The 20,208-nt window shown below is 36.4% G+C and overlaps 1 protein-coding gene across 2 annotated transcripts; it reads left to right on the top strand.

Annotated features, from left to right (window-relative positions):
* The first annotated feature begins 803 nt into the window (after positions 1–803).
* On the top strand, positions 804–18,520 carry LOC127959328 (WD repeat-containing protein 19). Of its 2 annotated transcripts, XM_052558455.1 has the most exons (37): positions 804–1,335; positions 1,729–1,820; positions 1,906–1,971; positions 2,118–2,243; positions 2,332–2,447; positions 3,717–3,832; positions 3,933–4,013; positions 4,346–4,458; positions 4,687–4,860; positions 4,951–5,021; positions 5,105–5,277; positions 5,867–5,981; positions 6,530–6,636; positions 6,732–6,854; positions 7,543–7,692; positions 7,979–8,126; positions 8,259–8,466; positions 8,633–8,792; positions 9,326–9,436; positions 9,532–9,641; positions 9,747–9,804; positions 10,003–10,149; positions 10,264–10,346; positions 10,437–10,520; positions 10,966–11,112; positions 11,622–11,746; positions 11,878–11,987; positions 12,206–12,274; positions 12,542–12,619; positions 13,807–13,903; positions 14,122–14,246; positions 15,237–15,318; positions 15,661–15,811; positions 17,033–17,156; positions 17,369–17,445; positions 17,528–17,662; positions 18,358–18,520. In XM_052558455.1, the coding sequence occupies exons 1-36, from the start codon at positions 1,330–1,332 to the stop codon at positions 17,640–17,642; spliced, it is 4,038 nt and encodes a 1,345-aa protein (XP_052414415.1). In that variant the 5' UTR covers positions 804–1,329; the 3' UTR covers positions 17,643–17,662; positions 18,358–18,520. The 2 variants fall into 2 exon arrangements, with proteins under 2 accessions (XP_052414415.1, XP_052414499.1); XM_052558539.1 differs by lacking the exon at positions 18,358–18,520 and having other exon boundaries at positions 1,204–1,335; positions 17,528–17,734.
* Positions 18,521–20,208: the final 1,688 nt, after the last annotated feature.

Raw genomic sequence — 20,208 nt, forward strand, 5'->3', positions numbered from 1 at the left:
CACTCATGGTCATGGCATCTCTGATAACACACTTCTTCTTTGAGGTCCACTACAATTCTATGAAAAGAAGAATTAAGATCATTTGTAATTTGTTCCAGACCATCAAAAAGACCATGTAAAGCAATGCAAATCACAGCGGTAGAGACTCACATCATGTTGTTGCTCTTCTGAAAGCTAGCACTTCACATTGTGGCTCCAGCGGATTTTCTCAATATCATAAACCAGCAGCAGTTCAGATGCAAAGCAGCAGTCAGATACGACATTCAGTTAACAGCATTCGGCTGAAATTATTCCTTTTGTGAATAAGGTGCTTTCAGCAACACGTGGGCATAGAAGTTTCATAGAAGTGAAAGCATGGCACCATCTCTTTTTGTTCCTGTCACTTACTTCCTTGAATGCCATCCTTGCACACGAGTGTCAACACAAAATCTTTCACCTCTTTAAATGGAGACTGCTTCTGTTCACCTAACAGGTCTATATGGAGAAGGCAGAGTGAGAAGTCTCTACTTCTAGTAGTTACTTGTCAATGATGCAAACAGTAAAGCATGTCATTCAAGCAGGATGGGAAATGAACTTTTGGTCCAACAGTCCAATAGGAATAGTTAATGTTAAATTTCATGTATATTTAAATGTTTATTTTATACTGTTTGTATTTAATGCATATTTTAAGTGAACTACATTGCTGCACTGACCTGAAATCTGAGTTAATTTACTCATTTGTTTCCATAGCTACTCATTAGTTCTCACCTGTTCTGATTCTTGACATCATCTATATAAGCCCTCAGTTTTAGTCAGAAACATTTAATGGGAATAACTATGTATGGAAAATTTACTGTATAAATTAAAATAGTATATCAAATCATTCTGTTATATCTTCCAGATAGTTGAGAACCATCTTTGTACAAAGTTTGGTTAAAAATAGCCAAAACGTTGAGTTTGACTGTACATACAATTTCATGTCTTTTTTTATATAAATAACTTGTTCCTGGCATACTCTACAAACGACATGAAATAAAATAATTCTACATTTATTTCGTATTCCAACCAATTTAATGATAAAAAAAAAATGAACTCAAAACTTCGTTTTATGGTTTTCAGGAGAGATGCACTAAGATTAGTGTTAGGCAATCAAATAAATATAAGTGAAATATATATGTCTTTATTTTTTATGTATTTATCTTATTTAAAATTTCCTTTTACGTACTACGTTGTTTCGTCAAGCATGCCTTGCTGAACGCTGATTGGCTGCTGCTAAGCGGTTGCTAGGAGAGATCAAAGACGCGTCGGAGAGAAGCAGCTTGGGAAGTGAAACGTTTCGACAAAACAAAAATGAAGGCACGTATTTCTTTTTTTACATATATAAAACAGCAATGTCGCATTAAAAAAGGTAATATCTCTGTTTGTAGCGCACATGTGCTTTGGTGAAGACGAGTGTTGGCGTGTTTTTAAGAGCGTCACGGACAGCGTTAGCACGACGGCTAGTGAAGTTAGCTAGCAGTTCATGTCTTAGCAGAAAACATAAATGCGTGTAAATAATATATATATACATATATATACTTAGCGAAATATCGATTAACTAAAAAAAATGTTGATTTAAAGAACTGGTCGGTTTGTAACTTTATATTTGTTGATTATGTCGTTTAGAGTAATTTGTAATATGTTATTGTATGACTGTAATTGATCAGCGAACTCTATTGATGTCACATTTTGATGTTTGTCTCTTTTCAGCGTGTTTTCACGCTGTCAGAAAAGTCCTGGTCTGGATCATGTTTGCAATACAAATGGCAGAAAACAGTAGGAAACTATCTTGCAGTTGCAGGGTGAGAAACTGCTGGTTTATTACTCAATCTATTCTGGGAGCCTGTGAGTTAAAAGTGATGTATGTCATATTTTATATATCCACAGCCCTGACAATTTAGTAAAAATATTTGATCGGCATGGGCAGAAGGTGAATGAGTTAAATCTCCCAGGGTAAGTGAGCATTCAGACACCTTCTGTATATCTGACACTTTAATTGGAAGAGAGAGTTATGATGTGATTTGGTTTCTGAATAACTAAAGAGCTATAATTCTTCTCTTTCTGTTGTTGCTCACACTTGGATATTTTTGTGCATGCAGGAACTGTGTGTCTCTCGACTGGGATAAAGATGGCGATATCTTGGCTGTGCTTGCTGAGAAGTCCAGTTCTGTTTACTTGTGGGATGCAAATGTTAACAAGACCTCACAGCTGGACAGCGGCATGAAGTTAGTCGATGAGACGAGAGAGAGCGAACATGTTATTGAGAATAAATCGATTGAATCTGATTTCAATCATGTTTTCTTGTTGACACAGAGATCAGATGTCATTCCTGCTCTGGTCCAGAACTGGGCCGCTGTTGGCTGTTGGCACATCTAAAGGAAACCTGCTCATCTACAACCAGCAAACCTCACGCAAGATTCCGGTTCTGGGTGAAATTATATTTATTACAACTTTCAGTGTATTCATAATATGTTTCACATATATATTTTTGGCAGACACATGCACAGAAATAGATTTGCTGTATGCAATAAACTCTTCAAACACACTGGGGGTTTGATACTTCTAATATTTCTTTTAATTTTAAACTTTAAAACTGTTTTGAAAGCTAGGGATATGCCGGTATCAACTTTTCCAATTGCGGTTAATTGCTCATGCTTTCATCACAGTATACGGTATTATCATGGTATTGAAGTTTAACATTGGACATAATACAGTATAATAACAGGTTAAATAACTTTTTTATTATAACAAAAATAACTGAACATTTAAATACAATAAAGCAATACAGAAAAAAATATATAAAGTTAGGTTTTGCACAGATTAAAGTGCAAAATAACTATAAAGACCAACAGGTATAATTTTACAATAAGACTTCATTAGTTAATAATTAACATTCACAATGAGCAATAGCTACATTTGCTACAGAAGTCATTAATCTTTTTTATTTTATTTCTTAGTTCATGTTAGCTCATTAAACAAAACCGTTGCAACTTTAGATTTTTACAACATTATAAAATATTATACATTATAAAATATTGTAATACCTAAGATTAATGAATACGTTTTTTCAACTATGTTTTTTAGTTTGTTAACTAATGAATTAACCAATGAAGCCCTAACGTAAAGTGTGAACGAACAATAAAGAATCAAAACACTTTCAAACAATTATCTAGGGCATGTTATAGTCCAAATTAAAATGAAAAAAAAAAGTTTGAAAATAAATAGCCTATTAAGTCTAAATACTTTAGTATTTGGCGCTGTGATGAACATCATAGCGAATACACAAACCTGAATGGCTATTTAAAACTATTTAAATATGGTTTAGAAAGTAGCGCAGCTGCTTTATTTATGGGGTTTCCAGAGTAAAGGCTGCTTTTTTCTGCAGTTTAGCGCCATCTGCTGTCAGAGAGTGAATGTGCTTTCATTCAGCACATCTCTCACATGTTCCTCCATGTGCTTCTCATGTGAAATTCGGAATAATTTGTAATATATAATTATTCATGGTATTTAGGAGTGAATATTCATTAGCATATTCATTACCGTGATGTATCACATTTCCGACTACCGACATTTGTCTATTAAAAGCATATTTTCCTCTTTATTTTACTATTTAATCTGGGTAGAAATTTGATTAATTTATGAAACCTGAATTTTATAGAGTGCTGACTAGTTTTCACATCATGCATGTGTTCATGTAGGTAAGCACACAAAGAAAATCACTTGTGGCTGTTGGAGCTCCCATAACCTGCTGGCTTTGGGCAGCGAAGACCGCAGCATAACCATCAGCAACCACGAGGGAGACACCATTCGACAGGTGCGTCAGGGTCCTCAGAGAGAGAGAGATCCTGTAATGCTGTATATGTTGATTGCAGACCTATAAATAGCATAATCTATCTCCCTTTTTTCTTCTTCAGACTTCTGTGAGAGCAGATCCTGCAGATGTTCAGTTCTCAGTGATGAAAACAGACGAGAGATCATCTCCAGGAGAAAGCACTGTATGTTCACAAGCTCATTACTTATACAGTAGGTAGAAATTAATGTAAGAGCAAAATCTTAAATTGCAATAATATTTTTACGCTTTTTTATACATTACAATTTTTGCAAAACAATTTTTAAAATTTTTATTTTATTTTAAACTTTATTGGAAAATAAAAATAAAATTTCTAAACCCTAAGCATCTAATTTTTTCTTCATCTGCTCAGAAACATTGAGAAGCAACTTCTGCTGGCTGCTTCCACCAAATCTGTTTTTTTTTTTTTTTTTTTCACGTTGTTTCATGAGTATGAAAAAATATCTATAGATTTACTAAATGATCTTTAATTTACAGGTGAGTGTGGCTTTGGGGAAGAAGACTCTGTTTCTGTTTAATCTGAATGACCCTGATAACCCCATAGAACTGGCATTCCAGCAGCGTTACGGCAACATCATCTCCTACCGCTGGTACACACACACACACGCATACATGCACGCACGCACGCACACACACAGTTTTAATATGCATGTCAAAGTCTGGCTGTAGGTCATTTTATAATTATAATAATACATTTTATTTGTAATGTACCTTTCTTATACCTAAAGAATACAAAAAAAATACAAAGAGAAAACAAATCACTCAAATCAAGTAATTGCACATTTAGTTGTGTCTTTCATGTTTCTTTCTTTCTCTAGGTATGGGGATGGCTATATCATGATTGGCTTTTCACATGGCTACTTTGTGGTCATTTCCACACATATCCGTGAGATTGGCCAAGAGTTGTTTCAAGCGCACAATCATAAAGACAGCCTGACTAGCATCGCCATCTCACAGTCTCTAAACAAGGCTGCGTCCTGCGGGGACAACTGGTAAAAGTGTTCATTAGTATGCACCTCATAACGGTTTCATCCACCACTCTTCTTGTGCTTTGAGATAACATTATTATATCTCCCTGTCAGTATTAAGATACACGACTTGACTGATCTGAAGGAAATGTATGCTATAGTCACTCTGGATGAGGAGACCAAAGGTAAACTTAATATCTGGTGTGTACTCATGCAGTGTATTTGTATGTAAAGCATTGGTTCTTAGTTCTGTGGGTGTTTTTCTCAGGCCTTGATCAGATGTGTTGGACTGATGACGGCCAGCTGCTCGCTGTATCTTCTCAGCAGGGATCTTTGCACGTCTTCCTCACCAAGCTGCCAATATTGGGAGACAGCAGTGGCACTAGAATCGCTTATCTTACATCGCTGCTGGAAGTTACAGTCGACAACCAGGTGGAAGGGGTAAGAGACGACACACAGACATACAGTTGCTTTCTAGTGTGCTCTGGGTGGTCGCTAAATGGCTCAGCTTAAAAGAACCTGCAGATATGGTCAGAGGGATTTTTTTTAACCCGTTGCATCATCTCTGACTGCTTAGAAAATGAATGGCACACCTTATGGAGTCAATATAATGTCGCATTTATATGCAAAATAATTAAGTTTTGCAAACAAAATAATGAATTGCAAAAAAAAAAAAAAATGTAGTATTGTGAAAAAATTACGTTTTGCCAACAAAAATAAATAATTGTAAAACATGAATGAAACAGCGTGAAAGCAATGATTTTGCAATGCATATTTTCCATGGACAGATCTACTCATTTATTTGCAACGCTGCTTTTATTTTGCATTTCAGTCAAGTTTGTTTCCCCTTTGCGCTTCACGTTTTTGTGCGTCTTGATTTCTGGCACTGTTTTGACATGGGGGTGGAGCCAAGGGAATGATTCAGGGCACTTGAGAAACTGCATAGCAACACTTATGTTGTGTTTTGGCCAGAAAGTTTTTTAGAAGATGTAAAAGTATAATTTATTGATAGTTTTTTATCTCTTCTCAGGAGCCCCCCGTTGCTATTGCAGTGGAAGTAGAGCCTAGTTTCATAGCTGTTGGACCATATCATGTTGCTGTAGGCATGAATAACAGAGCATGGTTTTATGCGTTAGGAGACAGTGGTAAGTGAGAACCAGCATGAATTCACATTCACATTCCCTCAGGCAAAGGGAAAGTTTTGACTTTCTGTATTCAAAGGGAAAGTTCACCCAAAAAAGAAAAATCGGTCATCTTTTGCTCTTCCTCATATTGTTCTGAACCCATAAGACTTTAGTTATTCTTCACAAATTAAGATATATATGAAATCTCTGTTCATCTTATAAATCAATCATATTTCTTCACAAGACTGCTCGAGTCATATGGATTATTTTTATGACATTTTTATGACCGTATACGTTTTGATTACTTGGACTTTCAATGCAGGACAGAAACCTGTCAGATTTCAGTAAAAATAAGGTTTCATTTTGCGTTTTAAATTAAATTAAATTAAATTTACGCATTTAGCAGACGCTTTTATCCAAAGCGACTTACAGTGCATTCAGGCTATCAATTTTTACATATCATTTTAAAATCTTATGTGTTTTTGGAATGACATGATGGTGAGTAAATGCTGACAGAATGTTCATCTTTGGGTGAACTGTCCCTGAAAGTGTGCATGTGTGTGTTTCAGGTGTGGAGCGTGTAAAAGACACCGAGTATTTAGGAACAGTGGCCAGTATGTGTCTGAACTGTGACTATGCTGCTGCCTTGTTTGAGGGGAAGGTCCAGTTGCATGTGGTAAGAAGACAATCATGTGAAAAAATGTTTTAATTGGTCAGCTTTTTCATCTTAATTGTTGTTTTCATTTGTGTGTGTGTGCATGTGTATGAAAGATTGATGGAGATGAGCAGGTTGTTCAGGAGGACAGACAGACGAAACTGTTCCCAGAAGCCGATCAGAAATACCGCATACTCAGTCATGCTCTCACCTCTGAGTTTCTGTATTATGGGACGGACGTGAGTTTTTCTCCTTTACCTCGTTTTATTAAACCGATAGTTATGGTTTTAGATGCTAATTGGTTTGTGTTAAATATACTTCATAAATTGCATACATCACCTAATTCCTTACTATACAGTATGCAAAAACTAGTATGTCCAAAATGCAGCATTCATTAAACATTAGCCGAAAAGTACCCTGAAGGACACTTTACTATGCCACACGAGCGGAGACCTAATATTTTTAAATGGCATGAACACAGCTTTACATCATATTTGACATGACAGTGGATATTTAAAATATTATTAGTATTAATAATACATTAAAACAATCTTAACAATTTAAAAAGTACAATCAATATGTAAACTGAAATCAAACAGCATTTCTTTATCAAAAAAACAAGTTCTTGAAACGTAACAAAATGAATTATAGTTAATCAATCTACTTATATTAACATTCCCGGTTTCTGTTAATAATACATTATAGTTCTGTTATTTTTATATGGTATATATCCTCTAGCAAAGGATGCATAGGATGAAAGTTTATGTCCTTAACATTTCGAAGTTTTATAAAAGCAGTAAGGTACTAAAGTGTGTGTAATGTGTTCTCTTTAGTGCGACTGTTTCTTATATAACATGACCTCATGTACCTTATTAACCTAAACTTGTATCATTCTGAATGTTTTTCTGCTCATCTTTCTTTCTGTAGACCGGCTTGATTCAGTGTTTTTATTTTGAAGACTGGCAAAGTGTGAATGAGTATCGGCACACAGTGGGTGTACGCAAAGTCTTTCCAGACCCCAATGGAACACGTCTCGTTTTTATTGATGAAAAAAGTGACAGCTTCCTATATTGCCCGGTACAAAAACATATTTCATCTCTTAAAGGGATAGTACACCTAAAATGACTTCCCCTCATGTCGTTCCAAACCTGTGTGACTGACTTTATTTTCAAAACATCTTCTGAAGAGAATATTGGTAACCAAACAGTTGTGGTGACCATTGACTTCCAGATAAAAGGAAGTCGATCAGGTTTGGAAAGATCACGAGGGTTAAATAAATGATTACAGAATTAAAATTTTTGGGTGAACTATGTATTTAGTGAGCAGTAGTAAGAGGCTAATGTGAATTCTGTATTTCCTACAGGTGAATGATTCCGTGTTTGAGATCCCAGACTTCTCTCCTGCCATTAAAGGGGTATTGTGGGAAAACTGGTTCGGCAATAAAGGCGTGTTTGTGGCGTATGAGGAAGACAAAGTTTACACGTATGCCTTCCACAAAGACACCATACAGGGTAAAACTGATATCACTCAGACATTCTTTCAGTCGTTTTGAGGAAAACATGAACATTGCCTTGGAGAGATAAGCCTCAAATTGTCAAGTTATGAGAATATCAACATATATGCAATGCATTGTTTTTTTCTAGGTTCTAAAGTGATTCTAGTAGGTGCCACCAAGTTGCCATTTTCCCATAAGCCCTTGCTGTTGCATAACGGGGAGCTGACATGTCAGACCCAGAGTGGGAAGATTAATAGTGTGGTTCTGAACACACATTCATTCCTCAACAACCCACACAGTGACACCAGTAAAGACAAACTCCAGCCGTTACTGCAACAGGCTGTTATGCTCAAAAGGTATTTTCATGCTACATTGCTAGTTTATTGTGCAGGCTTTACTAAACCAAGCCAAATAATACAAACCTCAATGCTTCTGGAAGCATGGTTGTTGCATGCATAATGTATTAGTGATTGCAACTAATTTGACATCGGATTTCTTCAGCTACAGTGTGTGTGTGTGCAGGTTTTCTGATGCGTGGAATATCTGTAAAGCTTTGAACAGAAGCGAGGCATGGAGTGAGCTGGGCAGGGCATGTCTTCATCACATGGAGGTGGAACTGGCCATCAGAGTATACCGCATGATGGGAAACGTCGGCATGGTCATGTCCCTAGAGGACATCAAGGTGTGACCGCATGTCAAAATGTCATGAAACGACAGAATCTGGTGAAGGATTCCAGACTACTCCAGTTATTTTGTCAGCATAAACCCTACCTCTTTTTTACAGTCGACTGCAAGCTCGCATTAAGATCTGCGTCTATCCTGTCAACAACAAATAAATTATGTTTTGATGATGGATATGTGTGGAAGAAAAGATCTGTCACTAGTTCCGTTGCATTGCAACTATAAGGCATCATACAGTATATGCACTGCGGATTCAAAGCTGTTCCAAAAGCTGTGCATCTGCCACTAACATTAAGGCATTGCATGTATCTCTCAAAGAGAAAGTAACGCTCACACGGCAGCATTTACAAGTTTGCTGTAAGTTAATGCCAAGGTAATATAGTGTGTATGTCAATAATTGTTGAAAAATGATATCTGTCTGAGAAAGGGCTCCATTTAGGTGTAGTAGTAGGTTTTGGAAAAGAGCAATTTTTAAAAACGAGAAGTTTAAACTGTTTAATGCAATGCATTGTTTTTCTTCAACTGTGTCTGTAGGGAATTGAAGATCAAAATTTGCTGGCTGGTCATTTGGCCATGTTCTGCAACGACTACAACCGAGCCCAGGACTTGTATCTGACTTCTTCTTATCCGATGGCAGCTTTGGAGGTAAAACAGACATGCACACACATGCATGAAACCTCACATGTGTGCATTTAAGTATTACTTTTATCACTGTAGCAGTTGAGCTGTTGTGTGTGTAGATGAGAAGGGACCTGCAGCATTGGGACAGTGCATTACAGCTGGCCAAAAGACTGGACCCTGATGAGATCCCATTTATTTCTAAAGAATATGCCATACAGCTCGAATTTGTGTAAGTCAGCTACACTGCATTAGCTAATCACATACGACATCACATGCTCATGCACATGTTCCTGTACCTGACTGTAATGTCATACGTTGTTGTGTCGCCTTCTAGTGGAGATTATACAAATGCACTGGCTCACTACGAGAAAGGCATAACAGGAAACAAGAAGGTGAGATGGGATAGAACATAGAACATAGAACATAGATCCTGCATCTTGCATTACTTCCAAAAGTGTTGCAAAAGCTAATTTGTCTAAGAGCCAATGATATTTATAGTGTACAATAGCAGGTTTATTCAGCTGCTTCTTGAAAGATGTGATGGATGGAGGCCCGTAGTTGGCAGGAGATCCTGATACGTGTGTTTGTAGTTCCAGGATCATGATGAGAGCTGTCTGGCAGGAGTGGCTCGTATGTCTATTCGTATGGGTGACATCCGTAGAGGAGCCAACCAGGCCATCAAACACCCCAGCAGAGCTCTGAAGAAAGACTGTGGAGCCATTCTGGAAAGCATGAAGGTGCGTGTTTGTGTTTCTGAATGTGTGTTTATATCTCATTTGCGTCTGTTAAAGAGTAGTATGCTGTGATTCATGATGTTTTTGTTGTTAACTGAATGCTTTTTTTGTGTGTAGCAATATTCAGAAGCAGCTCAGTTGTATGAGAAAGGCCAGTACTATGACAAAGCTGCCTCTGTCTACATACGCTGCAAGAACTGGTAATGCAACTTCACCGCAAAACATCACAGATTTGAATGTTGTGCTGTGGAAACCTGTGATTTGTGGCTAATGTTGATCTGTTGACTCAGGGCAAAGGTGGGCGAGCTTTTGCCCCATGTGACTTCCCCAAAGATTCACCTGCAGTACGCCAAGGCAAAAGAGGCAGATGGCAAGTATGTATCAAATGCAGTACAGTCGCTCCAAGAAAACACACTTCCAACAACATATATCATTTATATATATGTATTTACTGTTATTAAAGATTTTCCACCAAAATGCAAAAAATAAATAAATTCCACCTTCTCATTAGAATTAAACCGTTGTTTTTGCGGTTGACTGTTGTGTACTACTGTGTGAATTGAGATACAGCATTGAGGATAGTTAAAAAATTTTAATTTTTTTTTCTGATTGACTGAAAATATTGAAAATGTTTTCAGCTCAGTTTAATTAATGGTTTGTTTCTCTCTAAATAGGAGCACTTGAATTCTAAAAGATAGTGTGTTTATCCAGGGAAACGTTTCTTCTCGTGTCATGAACATTATCATAAAATCATGTTCAAGCAACACTTAGTCCAGCATTCCCTGATTGCCACTTTCCAAATTTTGCGAATGTGAATAGATATAAAGAGGCAGCAATGGCCTATGAGAGTGCACGAGACTGGGACAACGTCATTCGGATCCTACTGGAGCATCTTAACAGCCCTGAGGATGCTGTCCGCATCGTACGAGAAACTCAGTCCATCGAAGGAGCCAAAATGGTGGCCAGGTGAGTAAAGAGAGAAACCACAAAAACCTCTGTCTAGGAAATTACCCGTATTTTTCGGACTATAAGTCGCACCTGAGTATAGGTCGCATCAGTCCCAAAAATATGTCACGATGAGGAAAAAAACATATATAAGTTGCACTGGACTATAAGTCGCATTTATTTAGAACCAAGAGAAAACATTACCATCTCCAGCCACGAGAGGGCGCTCTATGTTTTCAGTGTAGACTACAGAAGCAGCATAGAGCGCCCTCTCGTGGCTGGATATGGTAATGTTTTCTCTTGGTTCATTTCTCTCGGTTCATGTCAAATTAATTTTGATAAATAAGTCGCACCTGACTATAAGTCGCAGGACCAGCCAAACTATGAAAAAAAGTGTGACTTATAGTCCGGAAAATACGGTAAATGATATAATTTCTCCTCTTTTACAAGATGTATTCCTAACCAGTGAAAGTGCATTTTCCAGATTATTAGTCCTTTGTTTGCCTGACAAATGTTTTGTGACTGCACAGGTTCTTCCTGCGTTTGAGTGATTATGGCTCAGCGATCCAGTTCCTGGTTTTATCACGTTGCAGCGATGAAGCTTTCCAGCTCGCCCAGCAGCACGGGCAGATGGAGGTCTACGCTGACATCATCGGTGAGCTCTCTGATCTCCTCACTCCTGCTGCGCAGTACATGTCCACATCATATATGTGCTGATGAAATATGAGTTATAGTAGTTTTCAAAATAAATAGTTCAGTATGTCAATGCTCTGTTCATGTGTCCAGGTTCGGAGGCTACAGTAGAGGACTATCAGAGCATAGCGTTGTATTTTGAGGGGGAGAAGAATCATCTTCAGGCTGGGAAGTTCTTCCAGAAGTGTGGACAGTACAGCAGGGTACGAGAACTGTGTGTGCTTCTTTTCCTGTCTTTCCCTCCCTCCCATGCATGAGTGCACTTTCTCTTCATTTGCTCTCAGTCTTCGACACACTTGCTCGCCCTTCTCTCTTTGCTCATTAACTCCAAAGGGGTTCTTTACTCAACTGACTGTGCTAATTACCTCCGTCATTAAATGCGTATTAATATATCTGTGTCTGTCTGTCTGTCCACACACAGGCGCTGAAGCACTTCTTGAAATGTCCTAGCTCTGATGACAGTTTGTCCATAGAGATGGCCATTGAGACAGTGAGTACAGCTGGGGAGCAACTCACTCGCTCTTTACTACACTACAGCTCACATCATTTATTTTGAATAGTATTACCCAGAGATATCACCAGATCCCGTCTGATTCCCATTTCTAGATAATGTTTTTTAAAGACAAGAAATAAACAGATGTCAATGTTGCCTGATGCTTGAATTCACTTGCTTAAAAAAATAAATAATACAAAAATGTTATAGATTTATAATTATAATTAATTTCTGTTAAAGATTTGATCACTGTCTGTTTAACAGGTAGGGGAAGCAAAGGATGAAGCTCTGACCAATCAGCTTATTGATTATCTGATGGGGGAAAGTGACGGAATGCCAAAGGTAATATTATCTGGAATTAAATTAAATTCGGAATTTTGTTTAATACATTAATTGGAACTTAATGAATCGGAATATGACATTGTTCCTCAAAGAAATATAGTATATTTTAGTTTATAATAAAAATCTATAATAAAAAAATATATAATGTTTTGTCAAGATTTAGTTTAGCAAGATGAAATAAAGTGATCAAAAGTGAGAGTGGAGACTTCTACATTTTTACAAAACAAATTCAAATAAATCTTGTTCTTTTGGACTTTATTTTCATCCAAAAAAAAATACAAATGTATCTGAAAATGTATTATGGTTTCCAAAAAAAAAAAAAAAAACAGTTTTTTGATCAGCAAATCAGCATTAAAGACACTGAAGACTGGAGTAAATGTAATAATACTTAGTACACATTTATACATTAGTACTCTTTTAAATAGAGAGACTTTTAAATAGACTTTTACATATGTTTTTTAAATATCTAACTGCATTTGAATGGTATTGTAGAAACTTACCGCTTTTGTTCCAATCTGAATTTGGAGTCAGAACTATTTGTAAATGTTTATGTTCCATGACATCACTTCTTGTTCCAGGATTTTTACAAAATAAATTAAATTAGACACATGAGGATTATCTAGTAGTTGCTCTAACATTGCCTTTACTTTATCATTTATTGTCCGGTGTTTCTTTTGAAATTGTGGACCGTAACTATTTTCAAAACAAGCATCTATTGATATTTGCAATTTTATAATGTGAATGATTTGTTGCTCTCATCATGTGATTGGTTCCTGTTGTCCTTCCACTCATCATCTCTCACTCATCCTCTCTCTCTTCATGTCACTGCATGTGTGTAGTCTCTTGCCGTGAGTAGCTCATTGCATCTGCTGATATTTCCTTTGTGGTGACCCAGCAGAAGGCCCGTGTGTGTGTGTGTGTGTGTGTGTGTGTGTGTGCGCGTGTGCAATGTCAAAGTGTGTTTCAGTAAAGTTCCTCTGCTTTATTACTTCATATTCTGACTGTGTGTCTTTGTTTTGTAGTTATTAAAACAGTTTATGTTGGAAAATGGTTTGATTGGGAGCAAATCATTTGTGTAGGATGTTCTACCTTATTTGATGATATTAGTATTTACATTAGCATCAGAAGTCTGTTTTCAGATAAAGTGTATGGACTAGATAATGTTTGTTGGTTCTGCTCTTTTCTAGGATGCTAAATATCTGTTCCGGTTGTACATGGCTCTCAAACAGTACAGAGAGGCGGCGAGAACTGCTATTATTATCGCCAGAGAGGAGCAATCTGCAGGTCTGCTTTCAGTGCTTTTTGGTTATCCATGTAGTGAAGGTCTAATGGAGTACATTTACTAAACAGTCATTCACTGTTGCTGCTTTAAGCGCAAATGTTTGGGAGTGTGTTACACCAATGCAGACTCCAAGTTTAAGATAATAACTACTCAGGGAATTCCCACCCTGTGTTTTTTGTAAAGCACAATTAAAGTGTGTGTGTGTGTGTGTGTGTTGTAGGAAACTACAGGAATGCCCATGATGTGTTGTTCAGCATGTATGCTGAGCTTCAGACGCAGAACATTAAGATCCCTGCAGAGATGGCCACAAACCTGATGATCCTGCACAGCTACATACTAGTGAAGGTGGGAAACACATTCACACACATACAGGTCTGCTCTGTCACAACCTCACAGATCTTATTTGTAGAAAAATAATAAATGCAAATATTTCAGTGTTTTCACAACATTTATCTTTATGATAAAATATTTTATGTAGTGGGCCCAAAAAGGTAAAATGAATGAACGTTATTGCATTATATTGCAAAGTATCAATCCAAGAAGCATATTCCAAAGTTTTTAATGCATACTAAGAAATGCATACTTTAATTCATTAGGCAGGCGTTACATTGTTTAAAAGTGATGGTAAATATTTTTACATAATCACTATATATATATATATATGTATGTATATGTAGTCTATTTCAAATAAATGCAAATGTTCTTTGAAGCTTTGTTCATTAAATAGTGGTTAAAAATGATCAATGTTTCCAAAAAAAAAAAAAAAATAGATATATATATTTTCAAAATTTCTAATAATAAGAAATGAAAATAAGTTGAAAATAAAAGTAATAGACTAGAATAAAAGGTAAAAAAAGATATGAAACTTGAGCGCCAAATCAGCATGGGAGTATGATTTATGAAGTATGATTTATCCAACAGCTATTTAAAATTGTAAAATGTACAATTTAAAATAAATTGTATTTTTATCAAATATATGCAGCTTTGGTGATCGTAAGAGACTTTCAGAAACATTAAAAAATCTTCCAGATTGTTTTATTAATTTCAGAAACTGACTTCATAAATCCAGTAAAAATCACCTAGATACTGGTTGGTTGTGCATCACTTGATTTGATGGCTTGTATCTAATATTTTTAACATTAATTTTAAATTTGGTTGAAGTGAACAAAAGTGTTCAAATACTTATTGCGGCCTCAGTTTACTATTTATATTTTTATATTTATGTAAATAAACACGTTAGTGGATGGAATAGGTCTAGAATTCTGTAAATTGTACTAATGAGATATTCACTGTTCTGCAAAGTTTTACATGTTTGTGTTTTCATCAATTTTTCAGATCCATGTCAAAAGAGGAGATCATTTAAAGGGGGCACGAATGCTCATCCGTGTGTCCAACAACATCAGCAGATTCCCGTCCCGTGAGCCTCTCTCGTACAGCGAACTACTTCAGTACTGCTATAGCAGTCAGATCCACTAGACCGTTTCTTATATAGAGAGGAGATGACATATCTCTGGTTTAACAGTCAATAATAGATCTCTTGGATCACGTGTGCCTTTTAAGCTAATTATATGATGACCAACACAGCTTTAAGAGTTTTGACAGTGATGTGTAATGAGCTGATTCAACACAACAGCAGTTCATTCAGTCTATCAAGGCATCTCTGTCATAGTCTCTGTGGTTTCCCTGAACATTATGCCTTTTTTAGCTAACATAAGTCCACCTTTAATGTTGCATAAAGCTGTGTGTGTGTGTCCTACAGACATTGTCCCCATCCTCACATCAGCGGTGATTGAATGTCATCGTGCTGGATTAAGGAACTCTGCCTTCAGCTTTGCCTCTATGCTGATGAGACCAGAATATCGAAACAAGATTGATCTCAAATACAAGAAGAAGATCGAGGCCATGGTCCGGTAAGACGCACAAGGGACATTTAATGAGAATGTCTGTGCTTTGTTGTAGCTCTTGATTCACTAAAATAGATACAAATAAAGTAAATGCTGTAAATGGTGCATCAAGTGCAGTGCTTCATCAGTGCATTCAGCTTCTGTTTAAACCAGCAGTTCCTGAAAATGTGTTTTTGACTAATTCTTGACGAGTTGCATAATTTTGTAAAAAGGACTTCTGACGAGGGAAAGAAACTAACAGATTGAAATGACCTGAATATTGAGTCGTACTCCATCCGTTAGTTACTTGTGTCCACTCACTTTTGCCTACGCCACTGTTTTAAATCACCCCTTTCTTAAGCAAATAAAAATAAGTGTCTCCAGGAGTTACTTAAATAATTAGAATTAATTCAGTTTTAGAATTCCAAGCGTTCTCCAGCAACAACTAGTTTGGCATAACTAGAAAAATTTGTATTCTTTATAAAAATGCCCTTTTTGTTCTTATTTTCAAGCTTGTTTTGTCTTATTTTAAATTATTTCGGGTAATCTGAGGCCCTTCTTCTGCGCCCTGACCCCTTGTTGAAAACCACTGGTTTAAACCGGATTGCAGATGATGTGTAAACAAAATTGTTCTGAAATACAGTGTACAAAAGCTGCACAAAATTACTGTTCTAATTATAAGTAATTGTTTAAATTCATATAATAATTGATACTTTGGACTCATCCTCATCATGACTCATCACTTTTGACTCAGTGTTCCTGTAGCTCAATTGGTAGAGCATTGTGCTATCAAGCGTTGTGGGTTCGATTCCCCGGGAACACATGATAGGTAAAATTGAAAGCCTAAGTCGCTTTGGATAAAAGCGTCTGCTAAATGCATACATTTAAATTTAATTTTAATTCATCCATTTTCTTAAAAATGGTTTGAAGGCTGAAATGTGAAGTTTATAATTTTATAAAACTGTTTGTTTTGTGAAAACTTGTATCTGAACTGTGAATCATGCTTTATACAGTTTAGTATATGACATTGCCCTAATCGTATCTTAAATCTGAGCTTAAAAATCCGGCAGATATCCTGTACTTTACATTTTGTAAAACTTTTTTTCTTTCTTTGTTTTTCTTTACCCAAGGTATGTGAGAGTTTTATACATTTTTCATATGTACAGAAATATTTGCTTTGAGTTAAATGTATGAAACACATTTGCGTTGCAGTGAGCCAATCATTGACACTCTTGTGTTTTCCGTCAGTCGTCCAGATACTTCAGAGCTGGAGGAGGAGAGCTCCCCCTGTCCCTCCTGTGGCTTCGGTCTGCCTGACTGTGAGCTGCTCTGTCCCGGCTGTAAAAACAATCTGCCTTACTGTATCGCCACAGTGAGTACAGACACCTTCATCTACTGACCAACTGCTCCAGATCCAGAGAACCGCTCCTCAGCCTCTTCCTTAACTTCCTCTCTTGGTGCTATATTTCATTCTTTAGTTGTTTGTGTCTGCAAGGAGAGGAATGCCAGTAAACATGACTTGATCTTTTAGTGTGTATATGCAGACGCCGGTTGTCTGATAGATGTGCGTGTCATTATTTTCAGGGTCGTCACATGGTCAAGGAGGATTGGTGTGTGTGCCCACACTGTGATTTCCCCGCTCTCTATTCACAGTTCACCCAGTAAGTCTCATCCATCCGTGGTCCACGGATCTAGTCACCCAACCATCCATTGATTTTCTGTATCTGTATGCGTTTGTTTCAGACTCTTAGAGACCGAGTCGGTGTGTCCCATGTGCTCTGAGCCTTTAAATGTCAGTGAGGTGAAGAAAACCTCAGACTGCTCCAGATATCTGCAGCAGGACCAACTGGAGCACTGAGGACCAGAGATCAAGAGAGGGTGATGACAGAATAAAAACCCTTAAATATAGTTGTATCAGATTTAAGAGAATAAACTCTTGTTTAGCCAAAACTCTGAGACTGATGAAAATGAGAATTGAACGATTACATTTATTTTTTTACATTGAATTTACATTGAACATGGAATTTTAAAGTAATAGTTCACCTAAAAAATGAAAATTCTATTATCATTTACTAACTCTTATGTAATTCCAAATCTTTTTTTTATGTGAAACATAAAAGTTAGATATTTTGAAGAATGTTGGCAACCGAACAGACCTTTCTCGATGTCTTCTCTTATGTTTATTTTTTAGAGATTTATACCTTTAATAATTTATTTTTTATTTTACACAATTTCAACAGTCCTTTCATTTATGTATTTTTTTAATTTCCAGATTTTATTACATTTTATTTTCCCCAAACGCACACTCCAATAGACATAGAAACATTATATGTCAGAAAGTACAACAGTAACATAATTACACATCCAAACACTTATTTTAGCTTAAGGTAACATTATTTTTATTATGTAATAACGTTTGCATATTTTACTTTACAAAATACCACACCATCCCATATTTAATTGCTTACAGAATTGGAAATGCAGTGTTTAATACTTTTTGTTTCATGATTATTTTGTGAACAAAACTGTGGATGATTTTGAATAACTGTTGCTCTTATGTTTCCTGTTTTCAGATTGTTTCCTGTCTACTGAATTTTGAGAAGTCAGGAATGATCATCTTTTATTCAACATTAAAAAATATTTCTTTTATTTATTTACCAGTATTGTAGCAATTTGCAATCATGGTTTATTAATCTTAAAAAACTGAATAAAATATTTTTTTTGGTACATTGTAAACATGTTTGTCATCAGTAGTTACTCTGTATTTCTACAGTGTCTTATAGGTGAAAGATATACTTTCAGGAGGGACTAGGAACATTTATAATAATGAAAATGAAATGATGTTGCTTTATTAGGTGGCTCAAACACACAGCAATGTTAAAAACAATACAGCCACATAGCATTGATATTTTGGGGGAAATCAACTCATGAATGTTATCTCTGCACATTAACCTGGTAAAGAGGATCAGGTTTAATCGGAGGGGTTTGTACTGCTGTTTAATAGCTTGGCCACAAGAGTTCAGCACTGCAGTGTGAGCTAATAAAAGGAGAAAGACTGCTGACAGTTCTGTTGAGCTGGACTGTCCCTTCACCTTATATGTGGCCTTGAATGTTATAATGAATGAGTTTAAAGTCGGCTACTCTTGACTTAAAGTTTAGCTTTACTCCATAGCTTTTGACATACTGTATAGGCCAACTGTGTTTTGAATAAGCTGTAATATACAAATTGCTACATTTTTGTGAAGCCTGATTTATTTGCTGGTCTATCTGTGGTTTGAGATTGAATTATGTGCTTTAAAGAGGCAGTTCGCACTAAACATTAAATGCATGACCCAATCCTGCCTTGTGTTTGGTCATGGCATCTGAACAGTGAGCTCCATTCTTCATTTGTAGTGGTCAAATTTGCCCATGCAGAAGATAAATTGTGTTCCTGTTAGCCCTGGACAGATGGTGTGTGTGTGTCTGTGTGTGTGTGTGTGTGTGTGTGTGTTCTATACGTGCAGAAGCCATGAAAGCATGCCCCATATTTGGCATAGCATCTGTCTTGTTTTTTATTATCTGAATGGATGCGGTTGTGCAGTGATGACTTTTATAAGAATTATAGTCACTCGCTGTAATTGTTTTCTTTAAATCATAATTCACCTGTTAAACTACCACATCTGACACAAGTTTGTGTGTGTGTGTGATAGGTGTGAGTGCTGATGTTTTACAGCATCTGAAATGCTGATGTAAAGACCATCGTGAAGCAGTGTGTGTGTGTGTGTGTGTGTGTGTGTGTGTCTCCTCTGCAGCACGCTGGCATTGTGCCACGCTGTGAGCAGAATAGCTTCACAAATTCTGAAACCCAATTGAAGTGTTTTATTTCTCATTTGCGCTGTATTTCTACTGGGATCTTTCAGACACCTATGCACTAAAGTTTTTCTACTTCATATACATATAGAGAGAGAAGAAGATGAAATTTATTTGATATAACTCATACTGCTATGCATCAATGTATTAATAATTATTTCATGATTATTATATCATATAACTAATTATATGCATTTATAATTAATTATTCATTTATATGTTATCCATATGTATGATGATTTATTAAAGATTTTGATCAGTGTAGCTAATGTTTATAGAAATATATAATTATATATTGATAAATGTGTGTGTGCACAAACACGCAAACATCATAAATTTGCTATATAATTAATGATTTATTTAAATATAATTAATCTTATTCTCAGGGTACCTTCACAATGTTCGTGTGACTCTTGTTCTCTCTCATTCCCATTCTCACGTGGGATCATTTATCTTCCCCTCTCTCTCTCTCTCTCTCTCTCTCTCTCTCTCTCTCTCTCTCTCTCTCTCTCTCTCTCTATCCATCCCATGCCCTCGTTTAGTTCAGGGGCTCAGTGTGAATCTGTTTACAGGGA

The sequence above is a fragment of the Carassius gibelio genome, chromosome A1 (genome assembly GCF_023724105.1).
Source record: "Carassius gibelio isolate Cgi1373 ecotype wild population from Czech Republic chromosome A1, carGib1.2-hapl.c, whole genome shotgun sequence".
NCBI classification, from domain to species: Eukaryota; Metazoa; Chordata; class Actinopteri; order Cypriniformes; family Cyprinidae; genus Carassius; species Carassius gibelio.